The sequence below is a fragment of the Gobio gobio genome (genome assembly GCF_949357685.1).
Source record: "Gobio gobio genome assembly, chromosome: 16".
In the NCBI taxonomy this organism is placed as follows: domain Eukaryota; kingdom Metazoa; phylum Chordata; class Actinopteri; order Cypriniformes; family Gobionidae; genus Gobio; species Gobio gobio.
The window spans coordinates 15,338,157-15,355,108 of record NC_137109.1 but is presented as its reverse complement, the minus strand read 5'-3'; the positions used below and the strand labels follow the sequence as shown (position 1 = coordinate 15,355,108).

Here is a 16,952-nt window from a genome sequence, read left to right as displayed (position 1 = left end):
CATTCTTCAATCTGAACAAAGAAACTCATACAGGTTTGGAACAACTTGAGGGTGAGTAAAAGATGACAGAATTTTCATTTTTGGGTGAATTATCCCTTTAATAGCATTTTTTCCCCTTACATTTCTTTTACTTTTATACTTTAAGTAGTTTTGAAACCAGTACTTTTACACTTTTACTTGAGTAATAAGCTTGAGTTGATACTTCAACTTCTACAGAAGTATTTTTAAACCCCAGTATCTATACTTCTACTTGAGTAATGAATGTGAATACTTTTGACACCTCTGCTAATTTGACAATACATTTACATAGTGCCACACATTATCAGGGGCATACACACAACAACGGCAGCCACAACAGCAGTGCGAGACCCGCGAGGGAAACCGACCAGCCCATTCAAACCATGCAAGGAAGGGCAGTCAAGCAGTCAGAGCTTACTATTGTGGAGAAAACATGCAACCAGCGGCATTGAATTACTAAATTTGAAACAAGTAATCAAACCCCACCCCACCCCCCCCCCGCCCCGACCCCCACCCCCACCCCCCCAAATAAAATCGAGCGCCCTTTATATCACCATAGTGACAGCTGATTGGTTTACGACCCCAAATCATATTATTAGGTGTAATGTGTAATGAGAAATCGTATTTCTTTGAGACGAACACAATCAGAATTATATAAAAAAATGTGCCATAAAAGTGCATCTATATTAGGGGTGTTACGATTCGTTTTAACAACGATTCGATTCGTATCACGATTTGAGGTTGTCGATACGATTCAAGGACGATATTGGTTAATTTAGAACGATACGATCCGAAACGATTCAGTGACTTGAAATAGGGATGGGCATTTTTGTCAATTTCTCATTGCGATCATCGTTAGGTCTCAAAAACGAGTACTCGAGTACTCGGGGGCGGGGCGTGTGCAGGGGGTGGGGCATGTCGATCATTGAGATAATGAAAACTGTTATGAAAATGGTTGTTGACAAATACAAACGTGACATGAAAACGGGTATATGAAAACATGAACATATAAAACAAAAAATAACTGCTAGAATATGATGCATAAATGTCTTTGAAAAAGAAACATCTTTATAAAATGACCGCCTCAAATAACCAAGTCAGTAATATCGAGCATCGCATTTGAGCTGAAACTGAGAAATAACACCACCCTGCAGAGCTTGCTAGCTGGTTAATAAACTCAACCAAACGCACCCTATATCAATATTAATATGAAGATTATTATGAACCTATTACGACATAAATCAACACAAAAGGACGTGAATGCGCACGTGAACTTCAGCGTGCTAGATTTTACAGGCTATGGTTTGAAACAGAACATTTTGAATGCGCTCTTCCCTTAACAACGCTGATACACGGACAACGAAAGCACACAGAAACAACATTTTATTAAAATCCTGTTCTCATTATAATGCTTTGACAGATTGACTCTGCACATCATGCACTTAATTTTATTATTCATGATCGAAGCGTTTACAGACATCACTGAGCGTTTTCGAACTCATAACGAAAAACAACTTTAAATAAACTAGGTCTACTGTTAAAAAATACGAGAACAGTATAGCACTGCTGCATTACTAATATCAATGATTGTGAGAAAGAAAAGCCTATCTAAAAAGAATATGACCGTCTCTAAACCATCACGTCGAGCATGAAATATGCGTTTGAGCTGAAACTGAATAGAATGAACAGCCGGTATAACGGCAGCGCTTTGCTAGCGTATTAAGCTCAACCAAACGCTTCTTATATTAGATTAATCAGATATAGACAACATAAAAGTAATCTTACAACGTGCATCTGCAGAAAAGGACGCGAATGCGCACATGAACTTCACGCGCTAGTCTGAGTGTTCTCGCTAGTTTCTCTGTTGATCAGCTGATACACGGGGAACTAAGCACAGATCATTTACAGCATCATCATGTTCTCATTATAATGCTATGATTGGTGCTGCACATCTTGCACTAACCATTCAATGATCACAGTGATTCCAGACATCACTACAGTGCACGCCTCAGTTTCACTTTATTTCGCCGCGGTCTGGAGGCGGGCTGTATAACGTTAACCAATCAGACCTCCGGTACCGCGCAAAACGACGCAATAACCAATAAAAAAAAGAGACAAATATATTTTTTTCAGGGCGATCATCGTTCTCATGATCGATGATCGCTGTCACGTTCGAGTACTCGATTACTCGACCACTGTTGCCCATCCCTAACTTGAAATCGATTCAGTAACTTTTTAGCCAAAAATTGTGTGACTGAAATAAATATCTGGATACTGGTCAGTGCAGGTGAAGTTTCCTAGATTCCTTTTGTTTCTTGTAAGGGAATCAGGTATAAATTAATTATGGATATAAACAAACAAGTAAACAACAATTAATGGCAAATGCATTCAAATTTTATTTGAATAAAGTGCAACCAACAGTTTAGGTTGAATTAACAGGAAGTTAACATTTTCTGCTCTCATTTTCAATATTCAATACATTTTAATACATAAAAGCACAAAAGTGCAACCAACATTTCAACAGTAGGTTAACCTGCTACTTCTGCTTTTGTTTTCCAACATAAAAATATTACAATATTAATATCAAAAATAAAGTGCAACTAACTTCTCTTCAGGTTTAATTAATAAGGTTTACCAGCTACTTTTGCTGTTGTGTTTCAACATTAAAATAATATAAATACAATATAAATATCAAAAATAAAGTGCAACCAACATTTCTTCAGGTTGAATAAACTGGCTGAACCTGCTACTACTCTTAGTTTAATAAACAAACAATATTTAACAAAAGATAAAATGTAACCAACTACTCTTCAATGACTCTACAGATTTACAGATTTTTTTCCCCAAAAATATCAACTGATCAACATGATCTGACCGCAGAACACTTCTCTGTGCGTTCACTATGTCGCCAGCAGTACTAAAAACCCGCTCTGCTGGCATACTGGTGCAAGGAATGCACAGGTAACATTTAGCAAGGGATGAAAGTACAGGTAGCTCTTTCTCCTGGTGGCTTGATAATTTCTCGCTCGTTGGCTTCTCCTCTGCCATCCGCCATGCTATGTTTTGTTTTCTTAGCGCTGCTGCTGGTGCGTGGCGATGATGTCACAGATAGGCAGACTGAATCGAGTAACGTTTAACGCCTTTATAATTAAAAGTGCTAAGAAAAAACATCCATATAAAGTCTGACGTGCTTAAATCCAATGCGTTATTTCCTATTATCGATACAATCGATTGATTACCTTTTAAAACGATGTTAGATCGATATATGTCGTCCGGAAGGCCAACTGCCGAGCACAGATCGATGTAGTTAGATCATAGGAATATAAATCGATACATCGATGTAGTAGATGAATCGTTACACCCCTAATCTATATCCATCATAACTGCTCCACATGGCTCCAGGGGGCTAATAAAGGCCCTCTGAAGCGAAGCGATGCATTTGTGTAAGAAAAATATCCGTATTTAAAACTTTATAAAGTAGAATTTCTAACTTCCGGTGGACCGGCTTCTGTTTTCAATTTACGGTAAAAGTGTAACGCCTCTCCTAGCTCAAAATGCTTACGGAACGTCTGACAGCCTTTATTAACACCCTGGAGTCATGTGGACAGTGATGGGAATAACGGCGTTATAGATAAACGGCGTTACTAACGGAATTATTTTTTTCAATAACGAGTAATCAAACGAATTACTGTTTCTCCCGTTACAACACCGTTAGCGTTACTGAGAATAAAATGTGCCGTTACTATAATTGAGCTCACTGTAGTGGTTTTCATCCGAACAGGCACTCTATCAGTCGGACCTGCAATGTTTTTTTTTCTCTGGTTGGTTGGTGTGTGTGTGCGGGCGTGCGTGCGTGCATGCCATGCGTGTTGGGGGGTGGTACACATTTACACTATAGTAGGTCTACTGATAATATTTACAATAATGTATTGAATTTGATAGGTGTCTCTCACATTGTCCCACAGCAACATTACAATAGTGTACATTAATGTACAATGTTTTATAATAATAATTTATTCTATTTAGTGTCCAATTCATTCATTTAAAATATTGAATTTTGGGGGCGTCCAAGTTATTTTACATTTTTGAACATTTGGAAGAAGAAAAAAAGTAACACAGTAGATCCCTTTCGAGAGTACTTTCGTATTGCGTTTAGCTAAACTCTAGGGAATTTCATTTCCTCGAGATTTTGAAGCAAATTTTTATCCTAAAAATACCATGTAAAATGCAGTGCAGCTGCACAGCTCTCAGCAGGAAGCAGCTGTGTGCTGATTGGCTGTGCCGCTGCAACTGCAGGAACCTATGGCGAGGAGGATGACAGTCTTTCGCTTGCTGCATCTGAAAGCAGGTGGTCGGACACAGTCTCGGAGCACGCTACTTCGACGCGGACCTCAGTTGACGCTGAGCTTATGCGCCTGCTTACTAAGGCCGTGGACGACCTCGGTATTGACTGGTCTCAACCCCTGGAGCCCACGAGAAGCAGGCTGGACGAGTGGTTTTTTGAGAACCGCCACCACTCGACCACTCAAAAACCCGCTCCCTTCTTCCCAGAAGTCCACAATGAATTATCCAAGTCGTGGAAGGTGCCATTTTCATCTCGCGCCAAATCCACTTTTTCTCCCGCACTCTCGGTGGTCGATGTCGCTCAGGAAAAGGGATAACACGCTCTTCCTCCCCTTGAGTAAGCCGTCGCTGCACACCTTTGCCCGCCCTCCGCCAGGGGATGGCAGTCAAAGGCTGTACACCCATCTAAAGCCTGCCGCACTACTTCCAGCCTCACCGGTTGAGCATACGCCTCCGCCGGCCAGGCGGCTTCAGCGCTACACTCTATGGCGGTGCTTCAGGTCTTCCAGGCCAAACTCCTCCGTTCCCTGGACGGGTCTGTCCCTGATACCGAGGCCCTGAAGGACCTGCGCGGCACCACTTCCAAGGCCAACGCTCAGGCGATCGGCAGATGCATGGCCAGCTTGACGGTGTTGGAGCGCCATTTGTGGCTCAACCTAACTGAGATGAAACTCGAACAAGACCGCTTTCCTGGACGCGCCCATGTCGCCTTCAGGATTATTCGGTCCCTCTGTGGTTGGGTTCACAGAATGCTTCACCGAGGCGCAAATTCCTTCCAGCTCCTCCGCTAGCCATCACGCTAAGGCTGGACCAGCCCAGCCCACCAAAGCGGCGCCACCAGCTCACCAGCCTCGCACGGCTTCTAAGCCCGGACAGCGTTCCCGCTCTACGAGCCGCAGCAGACTGCCGGAGCGTCGAGGTCCCCGACCCAGCAATGTGTCGAAACCTGAGCCGCCGAAGCCATCCTAGCCAGAGGCACAAAGAGAAGGTGGATAATACCCGCTTTTGCCGGTTTACCACCTCGCTCTCTTCCAAAACGTTCCCCAGCGCCCTTCAACCAGGTGGCTGGGCACATTACATACACAGCCAACGAGCCCGCAAAAAAACGCACTTGCCTGTACTCAAACGCCATTTTCACGGCTACCCATATGAATCACAAAAGGGATTTTTTCTCTGTAGGCAGTGTGCCAGCATTAAAGCATGTACCCCTACACTCAATCAATCCCCCATGTTCCCCAGCCCCCTGGACTCAGGTGGCTGGAAACACTGTCCTCACTGTCAACTAGCCCGTACTCATTCGTGCTCGCCTGTACTCAAGCACCAATATTCTATGTACCCCGGCCCCCTGCACTCAGGCGGCGGGAAACATTTCTCTCCCAGTCAGAGAGCCCGTGAACAAACGCGCTCTGATAAGCGCCACTTTAACACAACATTATCGGGCCACCGAGTCCCTGTTACTCAGCGACTTGCCCCACAAATTAATTCAGCCCCTGGCTTCGAAGGCCGAGGCCTGGCAGGCCATTCCCGGCATTTCAAATGGGTGTTGAACATAATAGAACAAGGTTACTCGCTACAGTTTGCTCGCAGACCACCGCGCGACAACGGTGAGAAGCGACAAGTCATGTGCTTCGAACCGAAATATCAAAACTGTTAATGAAAGGGGCAGTGGAAGCCGTACACCCCTCACAGAGCGAGTCAGGCTTTTACAGTCGTTACTTCCTTGTACCAAAAAAGGACGGTGGTCTCAGGCCCATTCTAGATCTCAGACATCTGAACAAGGCCCTTATGAAGCGCCCGTTCAAGATGTTAAAAATGAAACAAATCCTTGCGCACATTCGCCCGGGATATTGGTTTTTCACTGTAGATTTAGAGGATGCCTATTTCCACATACAAATAGCCCCTCATCACAGGCCATTCTTGAGATTAGCCTTCGAGGGGAAAGTTTACCAATACAGGGTGCTACCCTTTGGTCTATCTCTGGCTCCCCGCACGTTTACGAAGTGCATGGAAGTGGCGCTAACCCCGGTGAGGCTTTCGGGGAATGAGAATTCTCAACTATCTCAACGACTGGCTCATAATAGCTCAGTCAGAGATACAGTTATTGAATCACAGATCTTGGCTTCTCAACCATTTGAAATGCTTGGGCCTCAGAATCAATGTGGCAAAGAGCTCATTGTCTCCCACACAGAACGTTTCGTCTCTGGGAACAGTGTTAGACTCACTTCAGAGTAACGCGCGACTAACGTCACAGCGCGCGCTCTCTGTTCGGAAACCGAGCGGTTTCCCTCAGGTCCGGTATCACTAAAAGCTTTCCTTCCGTACATAAAGCACCACCATGTGCTGATTCGAACGGACAGCAGGTCAGTGGTAGCCGATATAAATCGCCAGGGCGGTCTAAGATCTATTGGTCTACACACAATGGCGGAAAGAGTCCTAATATGAGCAGAGCACAACCTGAGCTCACTGAGAGCGACTCGTGTGCCAGGCATTCTGAATTTGGGTCCGGACATGCTGTCCAGGGGCAAAGTGTCCCTAGCAGAGTGGTCTCTTCACACACAAATGATTCAGACAATTTGGGACATGTTTGGAGAGGCAAAAGTGGATCTTTTTGCCTCACAAGACAATGCTCAATGCCTAATATATTTCTCCAAGCACAAGGACGCGTTGGCCCACGAATGGCCCAACCTTCCTCTTTATGCTTTTCCCCCAATCTCAATGTTACCTCAGTTCATAGAAAGGATCAGGGAGAGCAAATGCGCTGTGCTTTTAATAGCCCCTCTCTGGAGAAATCAACCATGGTTCTCACTGATAAGTCGGATGTCAGATACAGCCCCGTGGCCAATTCCACTGAGGAGAGACCTCCTCATGCAGGCGAAACGGCAGATCTGGCATCCCCATCACATGATCTATGGGCGCACCCATCAACGGGTACATGAGAACCTCTCTGAAAGTGTATTAAACACTATTTCTGAAGCTAGAGCCCCCGCGACCAGGCGGCTCTATTCAGGCAAATGGTCAGTCTTTTCGGACTGGTGTAAAGCACGAAGCCTGACCCCACATAATTGTGAAGTGTCAGAAGTGCTCACTTTTTTACAAGAGCTACTGGACACGGGTCGTTCCCCCTCCACGCTCAAAGTTTATGTGGCTGCTATAGCAGCGTACCACATTCAAGTGAATGGACTGTCACTAGGGAAGAACGATCTTATCGTGCGCTTCCTCAAAGGGGCTAGAAGGCTTCGTCCCCCTTCAGTCCCTATATGGGACCTGTGCAGCTGCACTGCGTTTTACATGGTATTTTTAGGATAAAAATTTGCTTCAAAATCTCGAGGAAAGGAAATTCCCCTAGCATTTAGCTAAGCGCAATACTCGTTCCCTCTTCTCAGGGAACCGAGGTTACTTAAGTAACCGAAGAGTTACTTTCCCTGGTAATTAGTTACTTTTATAATGATGTAACTCAGTTACTAACTCAGTTACTATTTGTAAGAAGTAACTAGTAACTATAACTAATTACTTTTTTAAAGTAACGTGCCCACCACTGCATGTGGAGCAGTTATGATGGATATAGATGCACTTTTATGGACTTCACTGCCATTATAAAGCTTGAAGAGCCAGGACTTTTTTTATATAACTCTGATTGTGTTCATCTGAAAGAAGAATGTCATATACACCCGATGACTTGAGGGTGAGTAAATCATGGGCTGATTTAAATTTTTTAGATGAACTAACCCTTTAACCCATCCTTAAACCTACACCACATCTGTCCCTAACCTTACCCGTATCCCATCTCAATAGCAGCACCAGTGTTTTGCAATACAATATGAACGCAATAAGTACACTGTACTTGTTTTTTGATGTAAGTACATAGTAGTTAAGACCACCTTATATAAAGTGGGACCCATAATTCAGATCAAAACATACAGTTTAGGACATGCAGTATGATTATCTGAGAAAGTGTCAAGCTGAATTGTCGGACATATTTTGATTAGTTTGTTGATGTTTATTCTTGATTTGTTTTTTCCAACTTCTTTACAGGTGCAACGATTCAGACCAACACAAAACTTGGACAAAGATTTGAGGTCCTTTCAAATGGTACTTTTGTGATTAAGAACGTCCAGCTGCAAGACAGAGGACAGTACATCTGCAATGCTCAAAACAAATTTGGCTCAGACCGCATGGTAGTTACCCTTGTTGTTCAGACTCAGCCTCCAAAAATCACGAGTTCAAGGGCCAGAGATGTCTCAGTGTTTTTAGGTAACCCAGTCAGCTTGGACTGTATTGCGTTGGGCAAACCAGAAGCTCAGATTTCATGGATTCTTCCAGATAGGACGTTTGTGCGAGACATTGGTACCCTTGACCGAAGATTATCTCTTTTTCCAAACGGAACACTGAGTATTCATTCAGCAAACTTTTCCAATAAAGGTGATTATAAGTGTATCGCCAGCAATGCAGCTGGAGCTGATACACTCACATACCACATTCGTGTTGCAGCGCTACCGCCAATAATTGTTGAGATGTCATATGAGACTATGTTTATGAATGTTGGAAGAAACGTATATGTGGATTGCACTGCTAAAGGAGAGCCATTCCCTCTTATTAAGTGGGTTCTTCCTGATGGCTCACAAATGAAGCCCACACAGTTTATTGGAAGCCGGACATTTATTTTCCCAAATGGAACACTTTATATAAAAAATGTCACTCCCAATGATTCAGGGAGTTATGAGTGCTCAGCAACCAACCTAGTGGGTTTTGCTAAAAGAACGGTGCAGATGGATGTTAGGCAAGAGGCTCCAGGCCCCTGGAAAGGCCTATACCAGCAACACAGTGTCACGGCAACTTTTGGATCCACAGTTTTCCTGCATTGCCCAGAGTCCATAGGTTCCCACAAAGGTACAGTCTGGAGACTGCCATCTAAAACCATACTGGAACATCAGTACAGGTAGCATGTTTTATGCAATTGAATAAAAGTTAAACGTATAAATGTTCTATCTAGCTGGATTTGAACATAAAAAAGAATTAAGAGTTAACATGCAAAAAAAAAGCTCTTTTTATTTAGTATTTTTGTCTTGTTTCCAGTCTAAATACCTAAAAAAAAATCTTAAATCAAGATGCTTTTACTAGATAAGTGAAATGACTTAAGAAATTTTTTCTTGTTTTCTGGGGGGTTTGCTTAAAACAAGTTAAATTGTCAATGGGGTAAGAAAAATAATATTGTTAGTGTTTGGGACAGAAACATGATTTCAAACAGAAACAAGATTATTTTTCTTACCCCGTTGGCAGATAATTAGCTTGTTTTACTTCATTTATATTTTTTTCCCCCCCAGAAAAAAAGAAAAAATATCTTACGTCATTTCACTTATCTGGTAAATGCATCTTGAGTTAAGAATTTTTAGGTATTTAGACTGGAAACAAGAAAAAAATACTAATAAGAAGAGCATTTTTGCAGTGTATCTGCTTAATAATGTAGGACGTTTTTTCCCCTTCATACTGTAACAACCCAGTGGGATTATTTAAGTCAAGCCATTACAGCTGTATTGTCATTTCTCCTTTATTAGTTAAGTTATATTTTTCTCTTTTGAGCAAATATTGGTCCTCGCTGTTCACACTGACATACGCTCTCAAACTCACAGCAGGCCAACTTCATCACTTGTGGAATTCAAACAATGTCTGGTGTAGATTAAACAAGCCGTCTGTCTCAGCCCAAACAACCCCTGCTGATCCAGACAATACTGTAACTGAGTGGGACATCAGGGGCAAATTATCTACTTCAAATGCTCAGTCAGCTATACAACAGGCTACTTAAAGCAGTTAGATAACTAATGTTTAACATTAATCAGTCATTATTATACCAAGAACTAAAATTTATCTAAATTAAATTGTTAAAAAAATCAAATTTTCTGAAATTTTGGGTCATACAACTTCAGCTACAAAGATTTAATGAAGAACCAATCCACCTTTTTTCCTGACGAGTCTTTTGCGTTTTGAATTATTGGCGGCACTTTCGGTTTGAGGAACTTCTAAAAAACACTGAAACAAATAATTTCAAATAATAAGGTTGTGCTACAAATAATCCTTATCAGTCAGTTTGACTGAATGATCTGTCAATTTCCCTTCATGTATTATTTTCAGACGTCAGGAGAATAACGTAAGTCTTGGTATTTTAATGTGATATCATATCACAAGAATATCTATGGCAAGAGCTGTGTGTGTGTCTGTTTGTGTGTGTGTGTGTGTGTGTGTGTGTGTGTGTGTGTGTGTGTGTGTGTGTGTGTGTGTGTGAGAGAGAGAGAGAGAGAGAGAGAGAGAGAGAGAGAGAGAGAGAGAGAGAGATTCAGTTAAACAACTAGTTTGTCTATATTAAAGGTCCCATGGCATGGCATTTTTCTATTATTTTATAATGTTTCCTGAGGTGTACTTATATTGTTAGTATGACTTTTACATCATAAAATGTCATAATTTAGAAATAAAAGGCATTTTTTCTATACTGCTGTTTGCCCTGTGGCTGAATGCCCTGCTTCAAGAGGCGTGTCTGCTGTGAGACTTCAGTAAAAACGCCCACTGTTGTGATTGGCTGACATCTTTGCATTTTAAATGAGCGGAGGGGGTGTGGTTTAACGAGGTCTACGAGGCACGAGCAGGCACAAGCTGCTGCCAGAGAGACAGACGGACCTGAGTTCACTTCACATCAGTTCTCAGCATGTCTGAACTGTTGCAGTTACAGCATTTACTTCAGGTTATTAGTCTATTTCTAGTCGGAGGGACTGTCACTCATGTCAGAAAGTTAGTAACTTTAGTAAATTATGGATCAGCGCTGACTGGAGACGCGAACCCTTTAGAACGATTCAGTCCGATTTGGTGAACTGGTTCGGTTCACTAAAAAGAACCGATTCAAAAGAATGATTCGTTCGCGAACCGGACATCACGGAGACGGAGCGATTGCTAACAAAGTTATTTATAGTAACTACTGAGTTGTGAGAGCGCTGTCTGTCAGCGCGAGTTTATTGTGTTTGTATCTGAGAGTTCTGAATAAACACGAGTCCCAGTCACACCGAGTCCGTCTTCATCATTATTACCAACTTTGTAACACATGCAAAGTACCATTACAGCTGTCGAGATGAACGAGTTAAAAGTAAGTGTTGATAATAGCATTATTTTTAAAATAAAATAAAAGCGTCAGTGACGCGCGTTGAGTACACAGCGCAAACAAAGACACAACAGCAGTAATCGAATGTAATCCAGTTTATTGTGGGGCTAGGCTGGCTAGCCCGGATATGCTCACGCTTACCCCCTGTCTGCTTAATCTCACGCCGCGTTTGGTGCCTCCGCTGTGGGCCAGATGCAGTACTGGGGGTCGGTGATGTTGAAGGCCGAGTCAGTGCAGCCCGAGCTTCGGCGTGTGTGAAGTTTATCTCTAAAGATCTGACTCTGCCGATGTTGAGCAGAAACTCATGACTGTATGCACATTTTGGAACCGATAGACGCGACGAGGACGTACAAAAACACTGACTCACAAGATAGAAATCACCGTTCTGTCTGGAGAGAGAGAGCTGCGTGTGCAGGAATAATAAATAATTAGCTACACATCAGAAATCACTGATCACAGATCAGAAGGAACTGAAAAAAGACTCCTGTTTTCATTTGTACATCCAAACACTGAGAAACTGCCAGCGTTCACTCGTTCACAAGTAATGATCTCTCCAGCGTTTGCATGGGCGTGCCAGATTCTCTGGGTGGAGGAAAGGGAGGTAACCGTTCCTGCTTGGACGTCAAACCAGGAGACTTCAGGATTGGCTCGTCTGGCCTGTCATTTTCTCAAAGGCAGAGAAAGACAGCCAGAACTCGGGTTTACACCGATCAACATTTCTATCCACTTGGGGACAATATTCAGGCTAGGGGAACACATATTAATGTTGAAAAACCTCATAAAATGATAATTTAATGCCATGGGACCTTTAAAAGACAACCTAAAAACTTTCAAACAAAGCCTTGTGAAGTCAACATTCAAAGTTTGTCTTGCCAGGAAAAACAAAGATTAAAGTAGTCCTCAGATGAAATGTTCTTTACAACAGCATTTCAGAGAAATTATGTTGTGGAGAAAGCTGCTGATAATGAACCCCATAAGTATACGGCAGTTAATACTGAATGTTAACGTGATTAAAATAAATTAACAGCTAGCTGTTGTTTATTAATTTACATTAACTATAATAATATTATTAACTGCAATCTCAAATTGATTAGATTAATTATGTTCAAACAACACACAAATTACTACGGTTTCGGAAAACTGATGCACACCACAATTCATAGTACTAGGTGGTTATGCAGTGAGTTACGTCATTATACGGGAAACGCACCCCTGAATGGATGTGGACTGCCCAGTCAGCTCTGTCAATCATGACCAAAAATGTACCTGTATCACAGTTTTTTGGGAGTTTTTTAGCTTTTTTGCAAAATCTCACCGGACACATGTATGACAAAATCTGACAAATAACAATTGTAAAGGACAGGGAAAAGAAATTGCACAGTGTGCAGCCAGCTTAGGAAGAATTATATGAGCTATTTTATTATATAAGTTAATTACTATGTAAGAATTCAGCTATCATAAAAAGATGTAAACAATTTCTCTCTTTTTTTTCTCAGTCCACAACGGCACATCACTGCTTTCCCCAATGGCACTCTGAGAATTCTGAGACTGACTGAGAAAGATGGAGGCAATTATCTGTGCATGTATCAAAGACCAAATGGTGAGGACATGGAGCTGTTCCAAATAGAGGTTCTCATGAGGCCACCAAGGATAGAGAACACTGGGGCACAATATAAAAGAGTTGCTAATGGAGACAACTTCCTGGTGGACTGTGTTGCTTCTGGCCTTCCAGACCCAGAGGTTTCATGGAGCCTCCCAGATGGCACAATGATCAACAATGCCCTGCAGTCGGATGACAGTGGAACCCGTAACCGGCGCTATATCATCTTTGGGAATGGAACACTTTTGTTGCAACAAATGGGGAAAAGGGATGAAGGCAATTATACATGCTACGCTAAGAACACCCTGGGGGAGGATGCAATGAAAGTAAGTGTCCAAGTGGTGCCAAACTCACCTCAAATATCTTCTAAAGAGCAGGTATCCTTGTGGGCACCTTTCGGGCAATCAGTCCAAATGAAGTGTGATGCTACAGGCGTTCTACCACCTACGATCATCTGGATCTCGCCGAGGAATGAGATAATTACCTCATCTTCGGTCAAATACCAAATCCTAAACGATGGGACTCTGATCATAAAAAAGCTGACTTTGGCTGACCAGGGAAAGTATGCCTGTGTGGCACGGAACCCCGCCGGAGATAACATCAGGAATGTGAAGCTTCTAGTTGAGGTTAAAGGGCCGCAAATCAATGGACAGAGTGGGCGAACAGAGAACAAAGTTTTAGCAGTGTATTACCAGACACTGTTGCTGGACTGCAAAGCAGAGGGTATGCCCGAGCCACAGATCACTTGGACCACACCTTATAGCATGTCTCTACCCACCCCATATTTGGGAGGCAGGTTCCAAGTCCACAAGAATGGCACTCTTGAATTGAGGGGCATTCGAAAGACTGACGAAGGTCGGTTTCTGTGCATAGCCAAGAATTTCTTAGGGGAAGCAAGTCTAGCAGTTAACCTGGAAGTTGCATCACTTGCTGAGAAGCCAAGCTTTCCAGTGCCTAACATAGAGGTCCTTCCTCTCAAACCAGATGGTGATGACATATCTTTGGAGTGCCGTGCTACAGGAAAACCAAAGCCAGAGTTTCTCTGGATTCTACCAAATGGAACAGCACTGAATCCAGGCATGAAACTTCAGCGGTTCACTCACTACCTGGGAAATGGGACTTTACGCATTATGCAGCCAGGTGTCATTGACAAAGGTGTATATCGATGCTTGGCCAAAAATGTTGCAGGACAAGCAGAAAAGCGTTATGCTTTAGAACCTGGACAGAAGCCTCAAATTAGAAGTACTGCTGCTACAATAAAGATTTCATTTGGGCAGACACTAAATATGCCATGCAATGTGGATGGTTGGCCTCAGGTAACAATTACATGGACTCTTCCAAATGGCCTGATCTTGGAAAAGCCTCAAGTTATTGGAAGAGTAACATATTTATCTAACGGCACACTTCAGGTAAAAGAAACTTCCAAATTTGATAGAGGAACATATACCTGCAAAGCCACAAACACATTTGGATCATCAACATTGTCATATCCGGTGAGTATTATGGTGTTTCCACCTCAAATCACTCATGCTCCACCTTCAATGACCAGAGTTAACAGGGGGTCTCCTGTGATTCTGAACTGCATAGCTGCTGGCATACCCAAACCAGACATTTCTTGGACTCTGCCTGGACGCACCACACTTGTACCCAATAGTCGCTTCACAGCACAGGGTGGAATTCACATGACAGAGGAGGGAAATTTAGTCATACAGGACCCAGGCCTCATGAACTCAGGGATTTACAAATGTAATGCTAGAAATGCCTTGGGAACGGACTTCAAAGCAACATACCTTCAAGTGAGCTGAGCAATAGACCAGCATAATCCATTAGATAAATTAGCTTTGCAATTAAGAAAAGTTAATGCATTAACAATGCATGGGATTTTTTTCCTGAAAACAAAACAAAATATGTGTGTGTGTGTGTGTGTGTGTGTGTGTGTGTGTGTGTGTGTGTGTGTGTGTGTGTGTGTGTGTGTGTGTGTGTGTGTGTGTGTGTGTGTGTGTGTGTGTTTTGTGAAATATCAGGACACAAATGTGTATAATGACATGGGTATGACATAGGTATTACAAAAAGAGGGTGAAATATGAGGACGTTCCCCATGTCCTCACTTTTCAAAATGCTTATAAATCATACAGAATGAGGTTTTTTTTCACAGAAAGTAAACTGCACAGTTTCCTGTGATGGGTAGGTTTAGGGGCAGGGGCAGTGTAAGGGGATAGAACATTTATTTTGTACAGGTTTGTACGGTATAAAAACCATTACGCCTATGGAATGTCCTCACATTTCACAAAAACAAACGTGTGTGTGTGTGTGTGTGTGTGTGTGTGTGTGTTTATGTATTGTACTTAAAAAGTGCACCAAAGCACTTAAAATACCCTCATCAATGTTGTCATTTTCATTTTTGGGTGAACTATCCCTTTAAATGTTGGACTTTTTTAAACAGTCATGCTTTGTTAGCTTTGAATCTGCCCATTCATTGAACCAAAGATAAGATGTTTTTAGTATTCTGTATTTAATTTATAAAAAACATTGGTTTGTACATATTTATATATTCCACAGAGTAAACAATCATTTTACACACCTTTTCCTAACATAAATTGTACATAAAACATTCCAGAATGTCTGCAATTGAACTGTCTGATATGAACTGTCTGTTGAATTTCTTGCATTCTTCAGTGCGTTAGAACAAAATGGCCTTGTCAGAGTAGAATGAGGCAATGTATGGTACAAATGTTGCTATTGATGTGGTAGCTGCACAAAAAATAAGACAAGAATACAATTATGTAAGATACTTACTGCCACACTGGGCAAATAAATAATACTATTATGGTCTTTTTGTTTCAACTCTTTAATATATAACATTTATTGTATAAAATGCCACAATTGCACAATGTTACTAAATAAGTGAATGTGGGCCTACATTAATTTTAAATGTAAGTCACCACATTAATGAATCAAGCAATATTAGCACTTCATGTATAGGAAATAAAAATCACAATGGGATATGAATGAGATCATCTCGTAGACAACAGTGATATTAAATGGAGACATTTTTTAGTGTTAATCTGATTTGTCTGCTCTAGAGTTTGAGAAGAGATCTCCAAAATGTCACAACATGTGCAATAGATTAGCCAAGAAAGATACTAAAGTTTGCAAACAAAAGTCTGGGCCCGTATTTATCAAGCTTCTCGAAGTGCCATTTTAGTCTTAAGTGCAGAATCACTCTCACTCTCCCAGTTATTTAAGACAGCTCAAGAGGTCTCTCAAGTGCTTAGTCCAGTTCCAGTTGGCCTTGTGATGGCACTGAGGAAGTACTGAAAGAAATCTTTCAGGAGAGGAAGAATGTTTTTGAAATGTTTGACGATGAGCAGTTAATCAAACAGTATCGTTTGGACAGAGCAGGCATCATCACTGCATGAAAAGTGGGATTTTCGACCCCGTAAACGCCTGTAGACACCCGGAAATCTCCCTAATTTTCGGCAGTTTTCGACAATTTAGAGGCAGCGAACGTCGCGTTCGTCTGTGCCACAAATTGTCGTAAACGAACCATGACGTAGGTGGAGAGCCCCCCGCTGAGAGACCGCGGAGGTGCGACACCTCTAATTAGCATATGAATAGCAGCGAAACCAGAGAGTCAACGGCCTGACTTGAATTTACTCACTCAGTATTGGCTGAAGCCACTACTTTTAAACAAGAAAAATCCCTCGTGATTGGTTGGCAGATCACTGCAAACCAATCATTATTGGTCACCCTGGCTCATTATAAATGTAAACCCCAATAATACTAATAATAAATATAGCTGCAAGCAGCAATACCGGGGCCAAGCGCAAAGAAGAAGACAAGACATGC

At 42.0% G+C, this 16,952-nt stretch overlaps 1 protein-coding gene across 1 annotated transcript in view; it reads left to right on the top strand.

The window, feature by feature from the left end:
• LOC307139357 (matrix-remodeling-associated protein 5) overlaps positions 1-15,935 on the top strand; it is a 37,040-nt gene extending 21,105 nt beyond the window's left edge. The window contains exons 6-7 of the mRNA XM_079838291.1: positions 8,395-9,298; positions 13,000-15,935. Coding sequence (XP_079694417.1) covers positions 8,395-9,298; positions 13,000-14,908 — 2,813 coding nt within the window. The 3' untranslated portion in view covers positions 14,909-15,935. The remainder of the gene's footprint in view (positions 1-8,394; positions 9,299-12,999) is intronic.
• The last annotated feature ends 1,017 nt before the right edge of the window (positions 15,936-16,952 follow it).